The 26,378-nt window shown below is 41.1% G+C and overlaps 2 protein-coding genes and 1 long non-coding RNA gene across 5 annotated transcripts in view; 2 read left to right on the forward strand and 1 right to left on the reverse strand.

The window, feature by feature from the left end:
* The first annotated feature begins 624 nt into the window (after window positions 1-624).
* On the forward strand, window positions 625-11,443 carry ARGLU1 (arginine and glutamate rich 1). 2 transcript variants are annotated; one of them, XR_015744582.1, is made up of 4 exons: window positions 625-2,937; window positions 6,133-6,358; window positions 8,100-8,669; window positions 10,630-10,669. XR_015744582.1 is itself a non-coding variant. In XM_026708410.2 (4 exons), the coding sequence occupies exons 1-4, from the start codon at window positions 2,585-2,587 to the stop codon at window positions 10,792-10,794; spliced, it is 828 nt and encodes a 275-aa protein (XP_026564195.1). In that variant the 5' UTR covers window positions 625-2,584; the 3' UTR covers window positions 10,795-11,443. The 2 variants fall into 2 exon arrangements, 1 of the variants encoding a protein (XP_026564195.1); XM_026708410.2 differs by having other exon boundaries at window positions 8,586-8,669; window positions 10,630-11,443.
* A 660-nt stretch (window positions 11,444-12,103) lies between these two features.
* Window positions 12,104-19,067, reverse strand: LOC148125157 (uncharacterized). The gene is made up of 2 exons (XR_015744583.1): window positions 15,599-19,067; window positions 12,104-15,270 (listed from the first exon to the last, which is right to left on the reverse strand). It is a non-coding gene; the product is annotated as an uncharacterized LOC148125157 (long non-coding RNA).
* A 190-nt stretch (window positions 19,068-19,257) lies between these two features.
* The window catches only part of EFNB2 (ephrin B2), a 54,345-nt gene continuing 47,224 nt past the window's right edge, over window positions 19,258-26,378 (forward strand). The window contains exon 1 of one of the 2 annotated variants that reach the window (XM_026708345.2): window positions 19,258-20,292. In XM_026708345.2, coding sequence (XP_026564130.1) covers window positions 20,165-20,292 — 128 coding nt within the window. In that variant the 5' untranslated portion in view covers window positions 19,258-20,164. The remainder of the gene's footprint in view (window positions 20,293-26,378) is intronic. The other variant, XM_087938574.1, reaches the window with a different exon arrangement.

The following is a 26,378-nucleotide window of genomic DNA, read 5'->3' on the forward strand; positions in this document are numbered from 1 at the left end:
GCTGGAAAAAGTTAATTGCATTTGCATGTAGACATAATTAAAATGGGGTGGGTTTTTTGCAGTATTTCCTGATAATTTTTGTTCCAGATGACAAAAATGTTAACCACTTACTATGTCCTTTTCTCCCATTTGTCCTTCTTTCCAATTGTCAGTGACCTCTTTTGCGTGTTCAGGTATCTGGCAACCAAGTTTGAGTAGACCAAACACATTTCATCTTGATAAGGGAAGGAAATTTTATAAGTCACAATTAGGATGGATTCCTCTAACTATTTTTCTCCAATAGTGTCCATTGCTATTTTGGAAACAACTTTTGAAGCCTACTTTACGTGGAATCCAAGGCATTATTAGTTATTAAGCAAATTGGAAAAAAAGTTGGTATTTTTGTAACAGTAGATAAGTTTCCTTTCAATTCAAACTAAAATAGGCATTGTTTCTGTTGTAGTACATAGAAAATGGCCATCTGCTGAGTTTCATCCTTAGTCTCTGACATTTCATAAACTTAGTGATTTACAGATATTAACTATAAAGATTGCAAACATACCATCTTCTTTATGTTTGTATGCTGTTTTTTTAATAGCAAATTGACACAACTAGATGTCTACATGTCTAGGTATCTGCTTTAGGGTTACGGTTATCCCTACATCACCCTTTTTGGAACACCCAGACAGCTAACCTGAGGTTAGAAATAGAAACAATGCATCCTATAAATATAAAAATAACATCCCAGGCCAGGCTATTCTTTCAGGCTTTGGGTTAGAATGACAGTCGAGAGCCCTTTGGTCTTTTTTTTTTTAATTGTTAAGCTGCCCTGTAGACTCAGGTGAAAAAAAAAAAAGACTCCATGTGAGATAATGAGTACAAATAGTCCTCAACTTACGATGACAACCGAGCCCAAAATTTATGTTGCTAAGTGAGAAATTTGTTCAAGTGAGTTTCACCCCATTTTACGACTTTTCTTGCCACATTTGTTCTGTGAAACGCTGAAGTTAAGTTAGTAACGTGGTTAAGTGAATCTGGCTTCCCCATTGACTTTGCTTGCCAGGTCACAAAAGGTCAAAGGACCCCAGGACATCACAACCATCAAAGATATGAACCAATTGTCAAACATTCAAATATAAATCACGTGACCATGGGGATGGTGCAACGGTCATAAGTGTGAGAAATTTTTCAGTGCTACTATAACTTCAGTCACTAAATGAACTGTGGCAAGCAAATGTTGAAGTCTACTCCACATGGAATCCAAGGCATTTATTAGTAATTGTTGGAAGAAATATCCTTCTGGGTTCAGTTCCAAGTGGGGGAAAAACAAACTGGAAACATGGAGGCTGTTTGGAAAGATGGCTTAATAGTGGACAGGACCACATGGCTTGGAGCTCCAAATTGAAAAGGACAATCACATGCTTCAAGAGGTTGGGTGAAGGAAAAGAAGGAAAGGGCCGAGATGCTGAGAGTGCAATTGTTTTATACCTTCTGTTGGGCTCCACCTTAGTGTTCCTGTATGACGTGTATTTCATTGGCTGTCAGACTCCCAGGGCCCTTAGCTAATGTTGTAGGCTTTGTCTGGACCACATGGCTTCACCTGAGTGCTGGCTGATGCAATCTTCCCAGGCCAGGTGATGAGATGGGCAGAGGCCTTTGTTATGTAGAATACTCTGACCCAGGCCTTAATAAAGGTGGTCGTGAGCTTCTGCTTCTGAGGTTAGTTTCTGCTTCTGAGTTTCTGTTCTTTTTAGGGGAAATATTCTGCCTTTTTAATATTTCCTAGGATATTTCATTTTCCTAGGAGAGGGTGGGTGCTAACTTCTACCTTATTAAACAAATTGAAAACGAAAGTTGGTATTTTGTGTAACTGTAGATAAGCTTCCTTTCAATTCAAACTAAAATGAACTCAGTGAGGCATAGTTACTGGTGGGAGTACATAGAAAATGGACATCCCACTGAGAGCCTCATGCTTAGTAAGTTATAAATCGAGGACTGGCATACATTGGTTATGGGGCAAATGCAGCTATGCATTTTGCCGTTCTCCTATATTATTATTGTACTTGTGATTATATTTGAAACAAAGTAGGATTGCCGCTTCGAACTTCCGTTCCGCTCACGTGTTCTGTCCCCGTTCCCCGGCGTTCTCAAACCGCCTCTCGCCAGAACTCGAACACTCGGGTGTTTCCGTAACAGGCCGTAAGCCGCGAAATCACTCGAGCATCACCGTCGCCATCCTCCCCCCCGCCCCGCCTCCCTGCTCCGTTTAGCATTCCCCCGCATATTCGGCTATTTCCGGAAAACCCCGGCTCTTTTCCTCTTCGGGCATTTCCGTAGAGGACTGCGGCGCTTTCCCTTTCTTAGGCGCGCCGTCGAGGTGCATTGTGGGCGAGCGCGGTGGATCCTGGGGCGGAGGAAGGAGGAGAATTCCCCCGTCTTAGAGTCGGGCTGCCGCCGCCATCTTGTCTCGCTGTCGCCGCCGGGCCTTGGGCCTGCTGTGCCGAGGGGCCCGCGAGGTGGACGTGGTGCACCCAGCGGCCCCCGCGTGGATCCCTTTGGGGCCGCGCTGAGGACCGCCACACCGGCGTTTGCTGAGGCGCTCGGGATGGGCCGCTCCCGCTCGCGGAGCTCGTCCCACTCCAAGCGTGTCAAGAGCTCCAAGCACAACAAGAAGAACCGGAGCCGATCTCGGTCCCGTTCGCGGGAGAAAGAGCGGGCCCGCAAGCGCTCCAAGTCGCGGGAGAGCAAGCGGAGTCGCCGGCGGGAGTCCCGCTCCAGGTCTCGCTCCAACACTGCGCCCTCCCGCCGCGACCGAGATCGCGACCGGGACCGCGCCTCCTCCCCGCCCGACCGCATCGACATCTTCGGCAGGACGGTCAGCAAGCGAAGCAGCCTCGATGAGAAGCAGAAGCGGGAGGAGGAGGAAAAGAAGGCCGAGTTCGAGCGGCAGCGGAAAATGTAAGCGGGGCCGGATGGCCGGGGTTGGCTCCATCGGTCGGGATGGACGGGCGGCGGTTTCTGAAGGGTCGGCGGGAGGCAGCTGAACGATGCAAAAATCGGCATGCGCATCCGCCGTTAAACCGACGGTGGGGAAACTGCTGGATTAGGCCTGGGATGCTGGGTAGCAAATGTGATGGCTTGGTTGCAACCTGCCAAAAAAGGTAAGTGGGGAGGAATGAAAAGGATCTGATTTGGACCAGGTTCGTGTTTGGATGGGCGACCACAAGGAGATCAACAAAGCTGTCGATTGGAAAACCATCTTTGAAGGGAGAAGATGTCAAACCATGCTTCCATGTTGTTGCCTGGAAAAAAAAAACTTGGACCTTATTTGTGTACTCATCAGAAATTTGAATGTGACTCAAGGATATTGTTAACTTTTCATTATTTCCCAGTACAGGAACATTTCTGTTGCTAAGGATAGAATTGTTTAAGACAATAAATTTATATTAAATTCAACGACAATTCTTAGCTATTTTGACCAGTCTGCTCCCTTTTTCTGAGAGCAATAATCACAATTTTCTAACTGCAAACTTTGCAGTTCCTTTTGTCTGCAAGATTCTGATACTTCCTTAGTAAATTTTATTTGAGCACCATATTTAATGTATTAGTAAAGAAGAAAAGGGGAGGGACAGGAAGTAGCCTGGCTATATTGAACAAGAGTTAGCACGATGGTTTCAATCTACATTTTCAATCTGCTATTAGGATTAGCATTATTATAAAAAGGAAACTTCATTTTAATTTTTTTTTATTTGTATACTGCCATAGCCTTGAGCATTAAGATAAATTTTCTTTGGTTTTTCACAATCAATTTTGTTACTATCTATATGTACACTTAGGGAAGTACACTGATAATTTTTGTACAATAGCATTTTATAGAATGCTACCCTGGTGTGCACACACTCACCTCTACTGCAGGAGCTTCATTGGTTGCCGATTTGCTTCCGGTGCAATTCAAGGTGCTGGTTATCCCCTTTAAAGCCCTTCATGGCTTGGGTCCGGGTTATCTGAGGGAAGGTCTCTTGCCGGTCACATCTACCCAACCCACTAGAGCAGGGAGGCAGGGGATGTTGCGGGTCCCATCCCTGAGGGAGATACACCTGGTAGGACCCAGAAGAAGGGCCTTCTCCATGGTGGCTCCCTCTCTGGAATATCCTTCCCAGAGATTAGAATGGCCCCCACTCTAGCCCTCTTTCAGAAGGCACTGAAGACCTGGTTTTGCCAGCGGGCCTGGGGAACCCAGAGTGGGATGGAGCCCATCAAATGGCTAGTGTGAACTGTCGGTGGAGTGAGGTGGATGGGAGTTGGGGGGTGATTTTTTTAATTTATTTTTTCAGATAAATGAATTGTACTTTATTTATTTTATTCTTTTTGTTAATTTTTATTGTTTTTTATTTTTATTTTTTGTTTTAAATATGGTTTTACATTGTGTAAGCCACCTTGAGTCGCCTTGGGTGAATAAGCAAGCAATTTTAAATTAAATTAATTAAACAAATAAATTTCTAATTCCTAATAAACCTTGCTGAGCACCTTCCATGAATACACCCCAGTGTACTTCAATTCTTTAAAAAATAAATAATAAAAAGTGTAGTCTGAGCTGTTGTGATTAATGCACCTACTTTTTTAACTTGGTGTGGAAAGGCAAGAGTTCACGCTGTGTAAACAATTATGTTGTTTTAGATTATATTTATAATATTGGTTTGCCAGATTCGTTTTGACAGAAGGCCTACATCAGTCTTGCGATTTGTGTAACATTGCTGTGGGAAGTGCAATGCTTGCATTAAAATGTCAGTTTCTATCATAACAATGAGAAGTTTGCATTCCAATTCAAACTGAAATGTGGAATGTCAGGGCTTGAGATGGCCTGTTGATACTAAGTCATTAAAATTTTGACTGAGTTTATTTTAGTAGACATCACTGGTAACAAATGTTGATTAGCATTTTGATACTGTCAAAATCAGTGTCTGGATATTTGACATTACAGTTGCTTAAAACAAGGTTAAATATTAAATATTAAAAAGGTGAAGGAAAACAACTGACTTAAAAGATAGGTGGGCAACAATACATTATTAGAATACCTGCTTTGCTTTTTATTGAGCACAGAATACTTTGAGGTATCAAAATGAATGCAATTCCAATTTACAAAGTATCATTTAGAGGAAAATATTTCTATTCAGGGTTGAAATGAGAGTCTCCTTGATGCTCTCGGACCATGGCTGTTTTCTTGCAGACATTTCATTACTCAAACTAGGTAACATCAGTGCTAGTAGGGAGTGGGATCAAAGAGCACCAAGGAGCCCTAACTGGGTAATATTTAATATGCTTCATTACAATCTGAGGAGTTTATGCTCCAGTCTAAATTTATTCCTTGCTTTTATGTCATGGTAAAAATTAGGAATATAAATCACATCAGTAATATATTCCTGTCTATAGCATCTACTATGTGTTTGAAAGAATTTATTCTAATATAACAATGTTAACAATAGACAGAAATTGCAGGTCTGGCTAATGATGGGTTGATTGTTTTATTCAATATGATTCTTTAAAAACATTTAATTCATTAAAATTAATAATTTTTAATTAATTTTTGCATTACATTTGCATTTTGTCTTATTGAATAATTGGTAACTACCTTACTGTTTGACTGTAATGCTTTGACAACACATTTCACTGCGTGAAATAAGTTCTCTGATGTTGTCATGAAGTGCTAGATTTTAAAACTTGAGTTCTATATTATAACTCAAGAGATGTTAATTTATTTCTGTGAAACACATTCTACTATTCCATTATTCTTTCATTAGGCCTCTGGAGACAATGCTTATTTTTGGTATTATAAAGTATATCCATCATGGTCTTTTGTCTTTATTTTGGCTTTGATAAATTTTAACAATAAATATGCTTATAAATTGTAAAGTGCTTGGTCCATCTAAAGATTTATGCAATTGCATTTGGAAAGCAATGCTTCGAATCTTATATTTCTCCTCCTGTAAGTATTTTTGTTCCCAAAAATTATTTCCTAGTTTTTTATTACATAGACGCTCAATATTTGCATGTTACAATGTGTAAGCATGATGTATGCAACAGGCTATGGCTGAAGTGTGATGAAGAATTTAATTTTCTTGACATTTGAAAATCTATATATTTCTTTCTCTGTAGTCGGCAACAAGAAATAGAAGAGAAACTTATTGAAGAAGAGACCGCCAGAAGAGTGGAGGAACTTGTAGCAAAGCGAGTGGAGGAAGAGCTGGAGAAGCGGAAAGATGAAATTGAGCGGGAAGTTCTCCGCAGGGTGGAGGAGGCTAAGCGCATCATGGAAAAACAGTTGCTCGAAGAACTCGAGCGACAGCGACAAGCTGAACTTGCTGCACAAAAGGCCAGAGAGGTAACGCTCGGTCGTTTGGAAAGTAGAGACAGTCCATGGCAAAACTTTCAGTGTTGGGTTGTGCCTCCTGTTACGTTGAGAAGGAGATGGAATACAGCAAATCTAATTCCTTTCTTGTGTAAACTTGCATTGCTGCGAAACCTAATTTCTAACTTATTCAGAGGAGCTAACTGATACCTCAAACATTCTTCCAAAACCTGTGAAAGGATACTTGAATTTTAATGGAACTGGCCTACTTATTTGAGACTTGTTTGAAACTTTTGCCATGGCTGCAGGATATATCCACAGTTCTTTCTTAACTGGGGGAATGGGTTGAACAATCTGTGACTTTGTATCCTTCATTTGTTTTGTTTTATTTAGACTGTAAGAGGCTTTATGCCTTCAGTCAGCAAGAAAAAAATAATAATAACAGCAGGGTCCATCATTGAGCTGCAATGCCTTATTTTAACGAAAGAGTTTTTCTTGTTTTTCCTCTAAGGCAGTCATGCATTCCTCTTGACTACACAGTGGAGTAATTCTGGAACTGTGGTCCCATTCACTTTCAGAAAAGGCCTATGCCAAATTCATGAGATCCATTTTTTTATCAGTGCTATTAACAACTCCTTCTTTTTCTCTAGACTAGAGAGTTGTAAAAGAGCAGGTTGTCCTTGTCTGAAGTTGAGCTAAACATGTGACTTCTTCTGTCAGCAGCTGGAGCAGAAGCTGAAAATGTCTTTCTGTGAGACAGTAATTTGCTACTGGAGGTTTTAATGCTTGTCAGCACTAATCACTCCAGGATCCCCAAATTTTAAAGTTCTTTTAAAACTTTCTTAAAAGTAGTGCTGAGTTAAACAATACTCTCCATATTTTCCTGTATTATGATTTGATTAGTTGCTTTTAATCAATTTAGTTGATAATAGGAAAGACGTTTTAATAAGATACTTTTTAATATGATTAAAAAAATTAAAAATGCATGTGATGAAAATTCATTTTAATTCTACAAATCAAGATTTTGGCTTTACATAAATGCTGAATTATGTAAGATTTCAAAAAATTTTGAAAATTCAAATGGATTTTGGCTGAAATCGTGGTTCCTCACCATTCTAAGAGCAGATTAAATAGTAGTCAGTGAGTGGTCACATTAGGACTTTTACTGTGGAGCATAATCTTGAATTCCTGGAGTGAAGGGTGCGAACCTGTAGCTGGTTACTAGACATAGCAAGAAATATTTCTTCAAATACTTGCTTTGTTCTTATTAAACTATATTTTTGTGCAGACCTCAGGCTGTTTACAAAAACTGCCAAATATAAAATTACCTGAATATTTATTATGCTAATTGAAATTACTCTTGCAATCATTTTGCTTATGAGTTGCATAACCAAGTTTCTTTAAACTTTTATAAAAAGAAACCTAGATTTGATTTCTATATACTTTTAATGGACTCCTGAATACCAGTTTAAATGGTAGAAGGACAGTTTAATACTGTCTTTAAACTTGTCACACTTTCGGATGTTCAGTCCATTTGCCCATAAAGGAAGCCCATAGTTCTACAGAATATGGATTACCATTTGTACTTTTTGCTAACAGTAAATGTATTTTTCTTATTAATTGTTTGCTTAGGAATGTTTTACATATTTTTTGTTCCTTCTTACCGTAAACATCTGCATTCTTCAGCTCAGCCTTCCTTGTATGTTGTTTCTTTATAAATGGTTGAGCTGCTGATGCAGGCATTGCCAAGCTAACAGTACAAATCATTTTAAAGAGGAAGCTGGCGCGTATGGCAGCCGAGGAGCACACTCTGCAGGACACTGGACAAGACAGTAAATATTCAACTTTTAATGCTGATTAAAGGAGTATAGGTAAAGAATGCGTAGGTATACATAATTGGTGAGACAAACTATTCACTTTATTTATATTTTAAATATTACTCTTTTAATTTGGTAAATGCTATCCAGTTTTGTAGTTGTCCTTGTTGATTTGTGTGATATTAAAATGCTAGTAATAATTGGCTAGGATTCTGTGATTATGGAGGGTTTAGTTGGTTGCTGTTTGGATTGGGAGGGATGATTTAAATTTAGAGCTAGAGACCAATTTTAGTGTTTGCACAGTTTGCTGTTTGAAAGACAAGAGGGTGGCTATAAAGCTGTCCCTTTAAGTCAGCGCGCAGAAGGAGTTTCTAGGAAGACTAGTGCAGATGGCTAAGTGAGTATTTTACTTTTCTAACATCTTACCCTATCCTCCCCTTTAGGAGGAAGAGCGTGCAAAGCGTGAGGAACTTGAACGAATACTAGAAGAGAATAACAGAAAAATCGCAGAAGCACAAGCTAAATTGGTAAGTTAGTTTTAACTACAATTGAGAGATAAATCAGTAAGTTCATACAGGAGATGGAGTAGGATTACTGAACATTAATTACAGATTAAGATTACATAATGTCACCAATTCTTAGGCCCATAATTTGATTGAAAAGTATTTCTCTCTTTCTTGGGAAGTTGTCATAATCTTTCTCTTCTCACTCCCTGAAATCCGATTTAGAAATATTGGGAAGCCAATCACTGTCTAAATTTATCACCAGTTACAATGTACCCTTCCCCAAAATACCTTACAACCTAGATTCACACTTCTGATGGCAGTATCATCCTCCTGGTTACATGGTTATAGTTTGGATGTTAGGTAACTGGCCTACATTTATGGGCCACATGACTGATTTATGAACGGGTTTTTTTGCCAGAAACTGACATTTACAGCAAAAATTGCTCACTGGGGACAATGGTTCATTTAATGACAGCTAAAATCGGTCATGTGTGTCTTAATGACTGTCATGCCATGGGATGGAACTTCTGAGCTTTGTTATCGTCATAAGTCAAGGACCACCTGTACAGAAGCAAAAGTAAAAGTGGTCAACATGAGATATTGACAAACACTCAGCTTTCGCATTGTCCCTTTAAGAGAACATAATTAAATATGGGACTTGAGAATGGTTGCATAGTTATTTTAGTTTAGTATCATTAAATGAAAATGAATTCAAATTTTGTTCTAGTTTCATTCAGTGTTTCTTAAACTTAGAATCTCATCTGCAGTTGTTTCAAACACTGCAGATTATCCATAATATGCATATTTTATTTCTCTGTATTTATGGATAATTTTCTCCATTGTTACAAAAAAAAAAGCCACGGTGACAATATGACTGCAAATGATGAATGTTTGGATTCACTTTTCTCATAAAATATTGTGACTTCCTTCCCTATGGCTTCTTCCTGGGAACCATAGCCTTTTTTTTTACAGAAGCTGTAAAATTTGAAACACAATATAAATATTAAATAAAGTAATTCTTAACTTTCATGCTAGAATTCTTAACTCCTAGCTTTTAATTTGCATTAGCAGCTCTATCACAGATCATACTTGACCCTGTAGGTTGAATTCATAAATTAGGGATATAGGAGAAATACTCCAGTGCACAAATTAATTCTAGATAGATTGGTTAAAGCTGGTCTTTTAATATCATTGTGGTCCTACATCATTTTAGAAAGCAATCTATTCCTGTATGATTTTTTTTTATAAAAATTTTTTTTATTTTAACAACAAGACAACATAAACATACCACAAAAAACATAAAAATATCCTCCTTCTTCATGAATTTACATACAGTGCATCGATTGGTTTACCACTTTTTTGTGCATCCATTTCCTAGTCACTAATATAATTATATTACATAATAGCTCATATTATCAATCAATAATTGTATAACCTAATATCATCACTAAAAAAAATATTCAGAATATTCAGATTTAGCATAAAAAATTTTTTCTTGATATTATCTTTATAAAACATTATCAAGATAGATTTGGTATGATCTTATGATTTATTGCAAAATAAATTAAGTAAACTATAGTTATCTCGTTAAAATATGAATTAACAAAATTATAGATAAATGATTTTTTTTAGTGATGATATTCCTGTATGATTTTAAACTTCAAGCATCTTGGGAGAACATTTCTTAGCTACTTTTGATTTTATACTTCAAATAGTTTTCCTAACTTTCTATTGGAACATTATTTAACTTTGCTTCCTCATTTCAGTTTCGTTTTAATTCTTGTTTTTATTCTGTGTCTTGGCACCACTTCATTTTTTAAATGAAATTGTGATAGGAAACAAAGTGAAAATGACTTATTTTTCTTTGAGTAATCCAAGACGGTTTATGGGTGTTGCATGGATTTACACTACTTCCCCAAAGTTATGTAATGTTATGCAAGGAGTATCCAATATAATCTAAACTGTTGTTTTCTGGTTACAGGCTGAAGAACAATTGAAAATTGTTGAAGAACAAAGAAAAATTCATGAGGAGAGGATGAAACTAGAACAAGAAAGACAACGTCAACAAAAGGAAGAACAAAAAATGATCCTAGGCAAGGGAAAAACTAGGCCAAAACTCTCATTCTCACTAAAGACTCAGGATTAAATTTCAGCTCCGAACTCTTAATGAAAATTGGGGAAAAAAATCTTTGTATAGTAGCTTCATGTTGAAGTGGTTTTTTTTTTATTTTCTTTGGTGATTTTTTTTTGGGGGGGACACATCTGAATAGTTAGCTTGTTCTAATAGGGGCTGTGCTCTGCATCTCTTATTTTAACGTCTGTTAAGTTAAATCCTTATCAGATCATTGTTTTAAAGAATAAATTTATTCTTATCTGTTTTGATTCTGTGATAAAGTGGTTTGATGCAGATCAGATCACTTTATTATTAATTATGTATGGTCTGATAAGATTTTTACTACCCGCTGATCTCAGAGTTATACTCTGATGCTAACTATTAAAGCTGGTTTTATTTTGCTAACTTTAAAAAAAAGTTTGGCAAATATATTGGTAAATTCCCACAGTGTACTGGATCCTCAGTGGTTTGTTATACCAGTGTCTTTTGATACTATTCCACTATTGTGCTTGATGTTCCTGATACAGGTAAGGAAAAAAGTTGGTCAGTGTTGCTGGAGATGTGTAAAGGGAGTTCAGTATTGTCTCTACTAGAATTGTTTTATTCCACTGATAAAACTCAACCAGCATTCCCAATTGTGTAAATAAACCAATTTGCTGAATAAAATAAAATCTTAAATTCATATGTTTTAAGTAAATTTTTTAGTGCATGAATATTTTATGCTAATAAATCTTACTTTCCCCAAATCAGGCATACATTGGAATTAAGTTCACCAACATTTTTCATACTTTCAGAGCCAAGATTACACTGCAGGTTGAAATTATTGTCCTGTTAAGTGGCTCTTGCTGGTTTAATGATGGTTTTTACACTGATTGGGCACTTATTTCAACTGTGGATTTACTGTCTTTTTGGCAAGGACCTTGATAGTTGCTGTCGTGTTTCCTTACATGATAAAACTGTAGACTTGCTACTCGGCTCAGTTTCAAAACCAATTGCCATGGAGTGTTACGGAGTTCTGTTTGAGGACAGCTTTGGTTTTGTAAGAAGTTTAATAGTTTTTGCATCCCCAGCATGAACATGATGGGCAAATAAAACTGGCCACATAGTTTAAAACAATCGTATTAAGAGTACTCCATTTTTATGACCCTGTAATCCCTTAATTCGGTACTGTGTTCCTGGAAATATTCACAGGCACTTTTGGGCATAAGAGCTCATTACAATCATTTTGTAACTTTTTTTTTTTGCCATTGTTGTAAGATTAAATAAAGATTTAAGTTTCCAAGTAATTGCTAGTCCTTCTAGAAGGTGCAACACTTGCATCTTGCTTGTTTTCGGCAGTTCCCTGAATTCTTTTTCACATGTAGGTTGAACCTTCTCATGTACTATTTCTTCTAGACTTGCGGCATCCTCAGTTAATGTTCTTATTCCAGTATTTAAATCAAAATAACAACAACAATGGTACCCATTTAGTTTTGTTTTTATGTAACATCAATTGTATCAAGTTTCCAGTATGTGGCATAGGTTGAACAGACTCCTGTTTTGCTTGCACGAAGTACGGAATGAAAGATCATGAAGTATACAGTTGAACAGTCGGTATCTCTGAGGATGTTTTTAATAAATTAATATTGCTGTGACCATTGTGCTGTTTTTAATTTAATCAGACTAAAATAAAGCAATGATGCCTGGGAGTTTCAAATTATTTCAAATCTTAGTAGATTTAAAAAAAAATCAATTGCCCTGATGCTGTAACTAGAAGCATTCCTTTGGAAGAGACCATTTAAAATTTCAGTTGCTAAATGTACTAATTGTGCATTGGTATTTTCAAATCTCGGACTCTTGAACATACAGCTTATATCAAATAAATTGTTATATCAAATGAATTGGATATAGTTTGCTTTTGCCAAAGTACAAAGCACAGTGCATTCTCTAAAGTGTAGAGGGATGGTGTATCAATTTCTCCCCATGCATCTGTGTGCATCTTGTACATATTCAGAGGATTCTGGAATCTTTTGGATCAAATTTTCACAGGTCCGGGCAATCTCAAGAAAGGGAATCAATCATTAACCCTAATTTCCCAGAAAACGTGTTGTGGATTGAAGTGTTTTTATTATTTAGTTTTCTCAGTTAGCTATGTCTATAAGAATCTACTTTTTAATATATAGTTGCCTTACAATTGTAGTATATCCAATAATGCAATAATGTCACTGAGGAAGTAGACTTGGGAGTGTTTGACCTGTTTGTTTTGCTTTGCTACGACTTCCTGTGTTTTATTTCCCCTAAAAATCCCATTAGTAAAAATGTGTTCGTGTTATTATCAAACGTTAGCAAGATATTGAATGCTCTAGGTTGCGCTTGACCTTGGGTAGACAAAGGGTATTTTGTATTGCTGATGCCAGCATATGGGCTGTCAAAAAGAAAAATACTGCATGCTACAATTGGTTCTATCTGGGGCTACCTTTGGTGAGTGCCTCAAAGTTGATGCAAAATGGAAAGTTGCTGGTTGATGAAAGCTGCCAGTAAAATAGAAACACCAATTGTGGGAATGCTAATTTGCTTCCAGTAAGTCTTAGTGCAGAGAATTGACCCTGGTGCATCCATCCCAGATGGAAATGTGGAAAGTACTATTTGCCATAGGAGATGAGGAAGAAAGTATTTTGGAGGAGGATGTACATGCTATCCTTACTTTGGAGATCTGAATGGTGCTTTCCCTGATGGTCTTTGGGAGGACCATGGAAATGGATCTTCTACAGACCTCTTAATCAAAATGCTTAATATAAGTGCTAGTGTTAAGTTGTAATTTTGGATTGGTTATAAGTTATAATTATGAGGTTTTTTAAATTGATGTGGTCTTTGTAGTGTTGGCAATACAAAATATAAATATAAATAAATACTAAGTTGTAAAATAAAATGAATACTTGTTAAAAAAGGGAGCAAGAGCTGGAAAGCCCTAATAGTAATGAACAAAACTTTCACAATAGTGGCTCTGTGTTTGTGTGTGGGGGTGCATGTGGGTGTGTAAATATGCATTATGTATATGTAATGTATGTGTGTGTGTACATTACATATATGTATTACAGTGTGTGTGCATGCCATGGCTCTCAGTTATAGGTAAGGATCCTATGCTCGTTTGCTGCTCGGCATGAAAGCTTTAATTCCGCAGAAATATTTTAATGGAAACCAGCTATTAGCAATGCCCCAAATAAAATATGTGGCAAATAATAGAACTTGATCAAAACTGCAACAAAAAGCTTAGACATTCCCAATTCTTCCTGTAGTTCCTTAGGATACCCCATAAAAATAGCTTCACCAAGCATGCTGAAATCTAATTGGCGTTTCTAGCTATACTGCAGAAGCTGCTAGTGAAGAAACTCTGCCAACAGGCTGAACTTGAGGTATAGCTAGAGCTCAAGTTTGATTCATTCAGAATTATGTTTTGTAATAAAACTGTATCTTCCTAGATAAGGAAAAGTGGCTCCATTCCTTGATTAATATCCTTCATAGTGTATATAACAAGCATGCTACTTGTTCCTAACGCTTCCCTGTTACCAGGAAACATGGTGTTGACGTAACTTTCAGCTATGTTGCTGAATCTCTGAAACCAACGTTATTCTGATTCTCATCTAGATTGTAGATTCACTAAATCTCTGTATGTTTTGTTCCACATACAAGGGACAGCTTTAGTTTTGCACTAAAGCTGTCCAGGTTGAGAATTTATCCACATCTCATCCAAATTTTTCTAATTTTTCTAATTCTGGACTTGTTGCTAGGCCCAAAATGTCAATTTTGGAAATTGTAACATTTTTATTTATTACTTGATTTAGACTTTTTTTTGTTTTAGTATGGTATCAATTGCCGATTCCTCCCCCCTTCCCCAAAAAGGCTGAGCATATGGGACAGGCTGTCTGTAACTATTTAGAAGAGGAAGGGTTACAATTACCAGTTTCTAGTGTAGCATCCTGAGAGATTCCAGATTCGAAATATTGCTGCCCGTGAAGCTTTTGTCCCAACTAACTAAAAATTTCCTGGAAGGACGTTGTCAGGACAGTCACTTATGGGGAAAAGAGAGAGAGGAAAAAAACAAAACAGTTTTGTCCAGGGGATTATTTTTGCAAGGTTTCTGCCACTGACCTTCGCTTTATTTCCTTTCTTGCATTGTGACTATTCTCAGCAGCTGAGGAAATGGTGACGAAGCTTCAGGTTCAATTTGCAAGGCTTTTTTCTCAAGCCTGGGTGGAAGGAAAGTCAAGAGGACTGATGTTTTAGCCGGGGTTTAATTCCATGCTCTTAAGTTCGTTCTGGCAAAACTGAAACTAGAAGATGGGCTTCTTTGCATCCTGTGGAGCCAATACAAATGCAACTGGATTCCTAAGAGTAATTCCATCTTAGGTTCGGCCAAGGTTTCTGGTTAAGAGCCCAGGGCCAACAAGAACTCTTGGAAGCTAGATCCTGGGGACAGTCCCTCGGAAGGCCATCCAAATCATCCCAGCTTGCAATCCAAGGACTGTTTACCTGCAATCCAGACACAAATGGTCTTATCAGCCTTATCATCACAAAGGGATAGATTTTATTTCCAATTTAAACAGCAAGAGACTTTCAAAGACCCAGAAGGTTGTATATATCCCCCCAAAAAAAACCCACTCCGGTACTTTTCCCTTCAGACAAGACCTTCCTCTCCTTAAAAGGAGAACCTAACTGAGCTAATTGCCCTTTTGTTCCCAAAGTGAATAGTTTTGCAAAGAAGAAGACAAAAAGAGTTGACTCTCCATATTTGTTCAAACCGCCTTCCTCTTTTTATACGCTTCAATCCGGGTGGATTTCTCAGATCTTTTTTATTTACCTCGTAAAACCGTGGCCAGGTGGACCATCAGTGAGTGCGCACGAAAGCTTTCCCGAGGTAGAAGCGAAGCTAAAAGGCCAAAGTCAGAGGCTTCGCGCTTCTCCACTTGGCTGCTGTTGTCGGCTTCCCTTCCTCCTGCGGGCCTCGCGTGGCGGGCCCGATTCCCTTCGCTCGGGAATTCTGAGGCTAGATTAGTCAGATTAGTCAGAGTAATTCTTGCCGGTAGCCCGGGCCTACTTATTCCGAAGGGGATGGAAAGTCACCCGTGTCCGGTTTAGGCGACCGAAGCGGTGGCTCCTCACCGGCGGGAGAGAGTTTTCGCCATCGCCCATTTTCTTTGGCAATAAGCCCTAGTGGTGAGCCAGGCTTCATCCTCCGAAAATCTGCAAGGGAAATTGTCGTCAGGAACTTCAAAAAAAAAAAAAAAAGAGCAGTTTTTTAGGGTGACTAGATTGGGGCTATACAAATCCGAGCGATTCCCACCATCCTCCGGCAAGAAAGATTTAGAGATGCCTGTCTCTGCCGCCATCGAGCGATCGTCCGGATTTTTGTCATCCCAGATCCGGTAACTCCAATCTTCTGTTTCCCGCGTTTATTATCGAGGTGCCTTGAAATGTGCGAACCTTAAGGGTCCGTTTGTGCTGTCGCTGAGGGAGGGACATCCGAAGAAGAAGTGAAGTGGCCAAGGAAGTGATCCCGTCCTTCTCAAACTTTCTCTCCCGCTCTTTTCAGCAGCCAAGGCACCCACATCTACTCAAAGGGAGGTGAGCGAAAAGGCTCCGAAATCGCAAAAGAAAAAGAGATCGGAGTTTGGGGCGACCGGCAGCGGCAGGGATCCTAAGCAGTCTCAATCCTCCCCTCCTTTTTTAAATGCTTCTCTTAGGCATCTTTTAGGGCGCCCTACCTGGGAACCTCAGTCCGCCCCTTACTGCAACTGTCGGAGCTCCCTGAGCAGATGGAGTTACAAGCCGGTTCTTTGCACGGTTCCTCCTCGGTAGATGCCATCTCGAGGCGCCCAGGCAGCTGAGGACCGCCATCCCCATCCCCGGATCGCTGAGTACACACACCTGTCCCCCCCTCCCAGGCCAGGCTTGTCGCACGGCTGCTCCACAACAGCCAAAAGACCCCCCCAGAGCCACCTGACTATCGGTCGTCTCGCTCAGCGAATGACATCGGATCCAATAGATCGGGCTAGCGGGCAGACACGCCCAACTTCCAGGCGCCGTCTTCCTGAATGAATAAACGTCCCCAAAAGTTGAAATCCTTTTAAAAGAATTTTGGAAAAAAATTGTCGTCCTCCCCCAAATTCTTCCAAATATTCTTAGGGAAGGTCTCCTTGGGATTAAAGTGGATGTGGGTTCACTTTGTTCGTTTCCTCCACCTCCCCCAATATCCTCAACTTGGCTATTTCCAGATGTGTCCTTCTCCCAGCAGGCGAAGCCGCTCGGAGTTCTTGTAAGGCTCCAGAGGCGCCTGTCTAAGAAGGGCGAGTTGGCCGCCGTCCCCCCCTTTTTTTTTTTTTCTTCCTCGGATGAGGCTCCGAGCCTCTGGGAGCGAGCGTCATTTCTTTTTGGAAAAGGTAAATTGGACTTGCCGAAGTTAATGCAAAAGTTGTCTCCCATTCCTAACAACCTTCCCGCTTCCTTCTGCTTCTCTTCGCATCTGGCGCTGGGATTCGCTGCATTGACGGACGGACGGACGACACAGAGGATTGCTTCCACCCGCCTCCCGAAACATTATTTGGGCCGCTCAGGGGCATCGAACCAGTCGGCTTGGAGGAGGTCAATTTTGTGCCAAGTGTCCCAAGAAAGAGAGAGGAGCGCTCGATCCGGAATGAGCAGGTTTGAGCTAACCCATTTCGGTGACTGCGGGAGACGGTGCCAAACCTGGAGCTGCGAAGTCGGAGTCAATGCCATAGTTTTGGAAGTGGCACTTTCACGCGGCTTTAAAAAAAAAAAGAGAAAAAAAAGAATTTCCTCTCGCTAAATAAACAAGGAAAAAATCTCAGAAATTTAAACCCAGTTTTCCCCTGAAATTATTAACCCGCTCTCGTTATGATGATTTCCTGGTATCGTTTTATTTAAGCGCAAGAACGTTAACTTTTAACGAGGAGAGGAGAATAAAATTCTGCGTAGACTTTGATATTTATTTTCCGGCTGCTTTGTTCCCTGGGTTTAACCCAATATTGAAAAGTGTTTTCAGCTTCTCAGTCCGAAAGAACTAAATTTCTTTTTTTATGTCATTGCATTTATTTTTAAATAGGTATTTCTCGAACAAAACCTCTAATGTCTAATCGTATACTTGAGATATCACATATCCTTCTAATATCGCCGCAAAATTATTTTTATGGCTATTTTTCTTGAAATCCACATCATTTTAGATAATTTCGAATTCCTACCTCTCCACTACTCAACCCCCTCAATTAAAACGTTTTTATAATTCACAACATATGGCCTATATCTAGTTTTTAGCCAGATTTTAATTTGCGTTCGTTTGCTTTGGCTACCTGCCGATTGGACAGATCAGATCGAAAGCGGCGCATTTCACCTCTAATTCCTAAACGGATTCAATCTCTTTAAAAAGCCCCCTTAACATCCACGAGGATTTCAACAACAAAACCCAACAAAAAAAGTCCAGTTTGACTTCAAGGCGAACTTTTCCGAGGATCGCCAAAACGAAGGTAAAAATAAAGCAGCGGTTTTCATAGCGGTCGCTAGTGGGTGCTGTCGCTCTATGAAATTACACACAGCTGGCGGCAGGCTAAGCTTGGGCTGTGTTTTTTTTTTTTTTTTAAAAAGCGAGACCCGCCGCGCTAGCGCGTCCTCATTTAATTTCCAAGACTCGGCTCCAAACTTTGTCGCGGGGCTTCCCTTCCAACGAATTCGTGGCCCGTTTTGGGTCCGGCAACCGAACCCAACCGCGCCGCCCATAAAAGCTCCCCCCCCCAATGCCAGGGGTTGGGAGGCCGTCTACAAAGCGATCCCACGAACGGGCGCAAAAGCGATACAGATGCGCTGCGCGGGAGAACTTGCGCCTTCAGCTTCAAAGCCAGAATCCCTCGCGCCCCTTTGGTAGTAAGAATTTGCGCAAGTCGCAGGATTGCACCGGGCGGGTTCGGAAGCGAGCCACACAGGCTTTTTAAGCAAGGGGTTCAAATGCAGCCCCTCCTCCTCCCGGCGCGCTCCTTATAGCCAGCAGAGAGTCCGCAAGGAACTTTCCAGAGCTACGACCTGGTGTCGAATCTAAAAGAGTCGCGGGGTCGGCGGTCAGAGGCCACCTGCTTCTCAGGCAGGAGAAAAATAAAGGCGAAGGCAAAGTTGGCGAGTCCCGAAGGACGTTCTTGCCTCTCGTGCTAGCCGGCTTGGCGGGGAAACGAGAGAAGTGTGAGACGCTCCCTGCGCTCAATCCTTAAGAAAAGACACCTGCGCCCAGCTGAGGGAAACAGCGCTGGCCTTCTCGGATCCCCAGAGCAGCGCCAGGGCTGAGGCGGCTCGCGCTGCAGGATCGGGCGCGTTACCTGTCCCTCCCTCCCCCTCTTTTCCTCGCGCCGGCCCCGCCCCTTTGGAAGGTGGGCTCCGCTTCTGGGCGTAAGTGACAGAGGCGCCACCCAACCAGCGCAAGAGTTTCTGGAGAAGGGGGGTGGCTGGGTTTATAATGAGGAGGCAGGGCGCGGGAGCGGCGACTCGCAGCTTCACTCTCGCGTTTGGAGTCGAGGAGGAGACCGTGGCAAGAAAGCCCGGCAGCCCGGCAAGACGCGGTCGAGCGAGCCTTGAACCAGAGGAGGAAGAGGGCGGCGGCGGGGGAGGGGAAGGGAAACGGCGGCAGCAGCGGCGGCCGCTCTGTGTGGCCCCGGCGACGGCGGCGAATGTGAAGTCGAGGGCGCCTGCCTGGCCTCTCGCTCCGTCTTCTCTTCCTTGCCGTGTCGTCGTTGGCGGCGGTGCGGGCGCTGGGAGCCCGCCGGAAGAGGCATCGCTGCCCTTTGCCGGGCTCGCCCCGCTGAAGAGGGGACGAAAAGCCTTTGGACGCCAGGAATAAGCAGCCTCTCCTGGGCGGCCGGGAGGGCGATGGAAGCCCGCGGATCTGCCGCCCGGCGGCACCGGCTACCTCGCTTTCTCCAGGTGGATTTATAGAAGGGGCGAAGAAAACTGCGGGCGCCGCCGAGGAATTAAATTGGGCGTCCTCGCTCGGTTTTTCCTTCGCGCTTCATCCTTGGCAAGGCGAAGCGGGAGCAGCTGAGCGCGGCAGCGGCAGGACTGAGCGACGGGCGGTCCTTAGCGTCGTCGTGCTCCTTTGGCGGCCGACGGGGGTGAGGGGCTCCCGGGGCCGGCTTGCACCTCGCCTGCCTGCCTGCCTGCCTGCCTTCCTTCCCGTTCGGGATTGCCGTTCCATGCCGGCGACCGTGCGCTCGACGACTTAAAGCCGGGAGGGCGAGCTCGTTGGCTGCCCGGGATTTGCCTCTGGTGGTGGCTCCTTCGTGTGAGGGGAGATTGTGGACGCCTCCGTTCTTCCGGGCGCCGCGGAGTTGGCGAACCTTTGGGGCAGGACCCGCCGGCGGCGCCCCCGACCATGGTAGCGCGCCGGGGGGGATCCCCGCTCGGGAAATGCTGCTGGGGGATCTGGGTGCTTTTGTGCCGGACGGCGCTGGCCAGCTCTCTGGTGCTGGAGCCCATCTACTGGAACTCCTCCAACTCCAAGTAAGTACCCTGGAGAGGCTCGCTTCTTACCCCTCTCCCCCCAACCCCGGCGAAGGCGGGGAAGGGCTGGCGAGGGCAGCCTTGCTCTCTGACGCGGCCAGGCCCTTCAGGCAGGCCGCGGCGTCGCCGCCGCCGCCATCCGAGCGAGCTGCGGGAGGGCAAATGAGGCGCAAACCCTGGCGAGAGCCCTCCGTCGGAGAGGCCGGGGAAACGGGACTGCCAACTGGAACAAAACGGCGGGCGGGCGGGGGTGGGGAGACGCAGTTTAGTCCTCGGTCCTCCTCTCTAGGTGGGCGCTGAGCCTCTCCAGTGCGGGAAGGAGTGTCTGTGTGTGTATGTGTGTGTATGTGTGTGTTGGGGGGGACTGTCTCGAAGTATCGTGCAGCGATTTGTTTTTTTTTAATTATTATTTTGTACGCTTCGCTGCATCGGTGGGAGCGACATTCCGCTGCTTTAGAAGCGAAACGCGGAGCGTCTCTTGACCGCGATCCCCGTGCTGGCGTCTGGAGGCTTTCTTTGAAAAGGAAGGGAGCCCAGCAAAAGACACGGCTCGGAATCGTTTCTTGGGCGAGGAGGGGGGACAACACATGACGGGCTTGTGGGGCCATGCAGAGTGTTAGTAGCCGGCCTGGTTTCGCCAGAAATGGAGGTCCTTTGAACGGACAAACCAGCCGTCCTTTTTTTTTTCTCCCAGAATTGGAGCCTGTTGAGGAAAGGACATGTGTGGAAAAAGTGGGAAGGGATTGACTTTGTAGTCCCAGGTAAAGACTCCCAAGGCTTAAATCAAGGCTCCTTCTAATTTTGTCAGCAGAAACGCGGCCAGGGCGTTGAGGAAAATGTTTGCCTAGCCGAATGTTTTCCCCGCTGTTAGTCTTCGGGGATCCAAGCAGAACAAAGATAATAGGCACCCTAGAAAGGGTTGGAAAGAGTTGATGCAAAGAATTAGAAACTGACATGTGGTGGGAGTTTGCATCCTAAGTCTAATATGATATAATAATGAAGTATAATGCTGTAAGAACATGCTTATCTAAGGGATTTATACTTAGAATAAAGGGGGAAAAGAATTTGTTTCTTGCCCCTGTTGAATAGTATCTTCCTGCAAATAACTACGTTAAGCCTGTTAACTTTTGCAGTCTTAAGAAACCATCATTTGAGTTTATTTTTCTGTGTTTTGTTTCTGAAAGAAATGTAGTGGAAATTTCATTCTTTTCTTTCCTGAGAAAACAATTTTTTAAGAGCCACATCAATCTCTTATGATTTCTTAGCATGTGGTTTATTGAAAATGATTATAGTGAGATCCGCTTCTCTGCATAACCTCCTAAACTTGCTGGGCATGAACAGACCACACTTTTCTCTGTAAAATAATTGGAACAGCCTGTCTCACAAGTGTGAAATAGTTTATGAGTTGGGATATACTATCTGCAGCTCTAAAACAACACACATTTGAATTTAAGTCTAAAAGTAAAACTTTTAAGATATTATGTTCATAAACTTAAAATATTCTGATGTCCATCATTTTTCTCGCACTCCGCTATTGATTCTGCCCACTCCTCTCTTTTCCCCAAAGTGTTTTTTTTATCCAAAGCAGCCCTGATAATATAGTTAGTGAAATAATCAGTGAAAACCTGACTAAATGAAGAATGGATCTTTTATTTTCATTATAATGTTGGAAAACTGCTCTATCCTTTGTGAGGATCATGAAATGCTTGTCCAGGTTCAGTAACACTTTCTTCCTTTCCTGAGATATATGTACACTCTTACTACTGCTGGAGAGGGGCGCAAAGAGCTTGTTTTAGCATTCTCTCTGCAACTTAGAAAATATTTCAATTAAATTCAATTTTAAACCAGAAAAGAAGTGCTTGTGTGTATGTGTGTAATTACATGCTGAAGTGCGGAAGTTATCCTGGTATACAATAGTGTTAAGATTAGTCCTAGGGAAAAAAAAAAGCATATTCTTCCATCTTTAGCTGCAGTCTAGTGATTGCATTTTTCCTACAGAGGTCACTCTTCCAGTACATAAAAGTCCACTTAGCTGTACTGTAGTCCTTTCCTTCTCTCTTCGGTTTCCAGGGCTTACTTGCCTACGTGCTCGGTAACCAAGGGTTCATTTTCACTATCAAATGATTTACTTGACTCACCATTTATAGAGGGGCCTTGTCATCAAACTGATTCTTTAATTTTACTTGATAGAAATATTACCAACCGCAAGTTAACTACAATTTAATCAACAGCGCTTCTACTTGTTCGATGCAGCATTTTGAATAAGTAGCGCCCCATGATAGGATTGAAATGTATTGGTATTAATTATTCAGGTTTGTTCACCTCTCTGAGGTAGCACGTATAAATGGCCTGCACTTTTGATAAATGCATTAGTAACCCTATCCTGTGTGAAATGAGTCTGATTGTCACTTTTAATCAATGTATTGTATTTCTGGGTGCTTTTCTGTTCTGAGCCTGAAGGATAGTATTTTATTCCTTCAAAGAAAGGAAAGATCTTTATAGAGAGATTATTCTTTTTTCCCCTTTACCTCCCATGACACTCTACTTAGAAGGATCCAATGTTGATATGTAGAGTTGCAGTCATAAACATACCTTTCATGTGTTTACAGCAGATTAGGATTTACTTCTGAATAAACATGCATAGAATTGCATTGTAATACTTTTTCATAGTTTGAAGACATAATTACTAAGCCCTTGTTGCTCAGGGTGAAAGCTTACTATAACTCAGAAATCTGTTGTTCTGAAAGTGATTCGGTGGAGACTTTGTCAAGACCAGGTCCCACTGAATGTGCGGTAATGCCATAGAAGGTGAACCAGCATTCTCTCATGACCCGATTCCCCAAATTTCAGTCCTGTAATTTATATTGGTAACTAGCATATTTAACAGTGATTAGGGAAAAAAAAAATAAGGTGGCTGTCAAATGAGACTTTCACATTAATGTTCCAGCTGTGGCTTAATGCCTCTGTCTGAAAATGCCCTAATCTTTAAAAAAAATCATAAGAGATACCACATATGCTGTGCTTTGCTCTCAGATTTTCTTTGTAGGTGATTTCTGTGGTCTTTTCAACCACTTAGAAAACTAGATACAAAGACAAGATAAGCTCTTGAATAGCTCTAGTGACAGAATGAAGAAATTTCTTCCTGCCAACAATTGCCTTGTGTATCTTGGCTTTTTAAAAAAATCTTTGTAGCCAGTAGGGTGATTTCCCAATTACATATAAACTGAAGTTTTATTAGGTGAGTTTCAGAGTGAAGGACAGACACATTTACTTATCAGTGAGGTTACTTAAATTTGTCCTTTCTTGCAAAGAGAAGTTATGTCAGCCAAATATTCTGCCAGTGGTGGAACTCTTCTCCTTAAATTTGACTAATTTGACTAAGGTAAAGCAAACAAATAGCCAAACAGTATCCCCGATAACCTATTACACATAAAATCTGCAGCAGTTAGCCTGAATAAACATCAGCCTGTCAGAGGCTGATAAAATGGCCTACAATTGATGGGCCTATTTAAGCTGTCTCTTCAGTAGCACAAACCAGCCTGCTCCTCATTGTTTGTTTCTGAAATTCTTATTCTTGTTTTCAAGGCTAACAAATGCACATTCACTACTGAATGAATAGCTCCTTGAACTGTGCTCTGCAATTTACTATGGGTTAATCTTGTCGGTTTTAATACAGAGTAGGAGGAAAGTGGGGGAATCATGGGAGTGAATGGTGAGTGCCTTCACATCACCATTTCTTGCATTTTGCCAGGACGATAAACTACTTGTAACAGACAGTCTTGTTTTAGAAGGATACAAAAGCTGTCAGAGCAAGGAGAGACTACATCTTGAGATAACATTTGGTAAACCTTCTTAATGATTTATTTAGGAACCCAGAGCCTTGCTTCTTAATCTTAACTGTTATTGTCTTGTATATAATTTATGTAGGGATACATGGAAACCACTGCAAATATATTATTTTTGTGAGTTATAGATGGTGCAAATGAAATCTTTATCACTCATTGGATATTATCTCCCCAAATGTATAGGGTTTAACCGGGAACTCATAAAACTGTCTTCATAATAAAACCATATCTGTATAAAATGTATCTGACCTCAATATAGAAAGTTAATTTTATATAATGAAATTAAGTCTATTTTTCAGATTTCACTTTAAACCACATTGCCAATTCTGGTTTAAAGGAGTGTAGCCCTAGCTATGATTAATCTGAGAAATATCCATATGCTTAAAGAGATTTACTGATTGCAAGTAGTGACCTCCAGATATGTTGAACTGCAATTCCCATAAGACTAAGTCATGTTGGCTGATAGGTATGGGAGTGGCAATCCAACATCTTTGAAGGACACAAGATGCAATGAGTAACTCAAGCTTTTTAAAAAAAATAGATAATGCTTACCCCATAGCAAAAGGCTATATTTGGGTGCAATTTCTTTTTGCCTTTATATACATTATTATTGCTATTATATGATCAGTTGGAAACATAGTACAATATGTGTACATACTACCGGTATGTGTACACACACACAGAGAGAGAGAGAGAGAGAAAAAATATCAAAGCTTCTTACCTGAAACTTTCTGAAGTAAAGCAACTCTTAACTCAGTTTTTTTATTTAACATATGGCATCTTAATTCTTAATTACTATAGACAATGCAGTGACTGAAAGTCAAGTTGACTTAGGAAGTTTTCCCCTCTTTTTATATCTTTTTCCTTCTCTGCTCATGATGTTTGATAGGGAAAGTGTAATGGCAGTATACTGTACCATGTAGGGAGTTTATTAAACCAACCTTCCCTTCCTTCCTTCCCTCCCCCATCCCCCCAGCCTGGCTGGCTCTAAGAAAAAAATATTCTTATCAAAACTTTCCTCTTCTGAATCTGGTCTTTTTTTTTTTTAAGTAAACAAAAATGTTTTTCCACCAATGAACATCCTTCTATGTAGATTTTGTCTTTTCTGTGCAATCAAGTAGATCTTGCTGAAAGGGACTTACCTAATTAAAGTATTTCGATTAAAACCCAAGGGCATAAATGTATGTTGGTATTGAGGCATGGGTCTAAGACCATATCCTATCCTCCCTTCCCCCATCTGAATGCGGTCAGTGTAAAGTTGATGGCTAGGGACTATGTCAGAACTGCTTGGGAACAAAACTCGTGCAGATCCATTGTTTTTCTCTGTAGGCAAAGTATACAAAGAAGTACTACTATTCAGCCCTTCAGCCATGATGGAAAAAGTAAACCCCTGACATCGCTCTCCTTGTTTAACTTGTTTAATTCTCATTTTGAATTCAGTAGTATAGTGGCTGTGTGAACTCTGAAGATTTCTTTGATAATCCATTTTGTAGTTCCGAATCAAAAACAAAATGAAAAGGTCGGACACAATTTGCTTTTATTTTTAGGCAAATCAACCCCGCTCCTAGTTAATAAGGGGATTACAACCCAGACTAGGCCCTTACAGATGTAATGTAAATCAAGGGGAGAGTATAAAGAAAGTGATCCCTTTTGATTGAAGTATGGTAAAAAGGCATAGAGAAACTAGCAGCAGTAATCTGATTGTATGGCAATAAAACCACCATTTTCTGTCTTTCAGATAAAAAATAATGTGGTAAATCCATGCCGCTCATAAGATGTAAAGGCAGATAAAGGGGGATACCATGGCAACATATAGATTAGCTTGATGTTGGAAATGACATGTCAGTGAAAGGGATGTAGAAACTAAGGGCCTTGCCTTCAGGGCTGCAAGGTATTATGTGAGAATTGAAAAAAGAGAGAGAGAGAATCTTTGGGTGGGGGAGGTTGGGATTAGGAAATATAAAGGCCTTCTTATAGCCAGACTGGATGGGCAGCAGAGAAAGGCTGCTCAGTTCTTGCTCATTGGTGGTGCCTAATATGGTAAAGGTGGATTTCATTTACTGCCTTTTTATTGCTGAAATTTGGATTGATTAAAACTTTGGAACCCCGGAATGGTTCAAATGTAAATCTTTTTTTCCCCCCTTTTTAACTTCAGCTCTAGCAATGACATTACCTTCTGTAGGATTAGCCGCCCTTCACATTTATTTATTTAATCTATTTGGGATTCAAGTAGGATGCTGG

Source organism: Pseudonaja textilis, chromosome 8, assembly GCF_049901715.1.
Source record: "Pseudonaja textilis isolate UNSWEBS1 chromosome 8, rPseTex1.2, whole genome shotgun sequence".
NCBI lineage: Eukaryota > Metazoa > Chordata > Lepidosauria > Squamata > Elapidae > Pseudonaja > Pseudonaja textilis.

Coding starts and splice junctions, on each gene's coding strand:
- ARGLU1 (XM_026708410.2), top strand. CDS start 2,585: ATGGGCCGCTCCCGCTCGCGGAGCTCGTCCCACTCCAAGCGTGTCAAG. Junction 2,938..6,132: donor TTCGAGCGGCAGCGGAAAAT/GTAAGCGGGGCC, acceptor CTTTCTCTGTAG/TCGGCAACAAGAAATAGAAG. Junction 8,670..10,629: donor CAGAAGCACAAGCTAAATTG/GTAAGTTAGTTT, acceptor TTCTGGTTACAG/GCTGAAGAACAATTGAAAAT.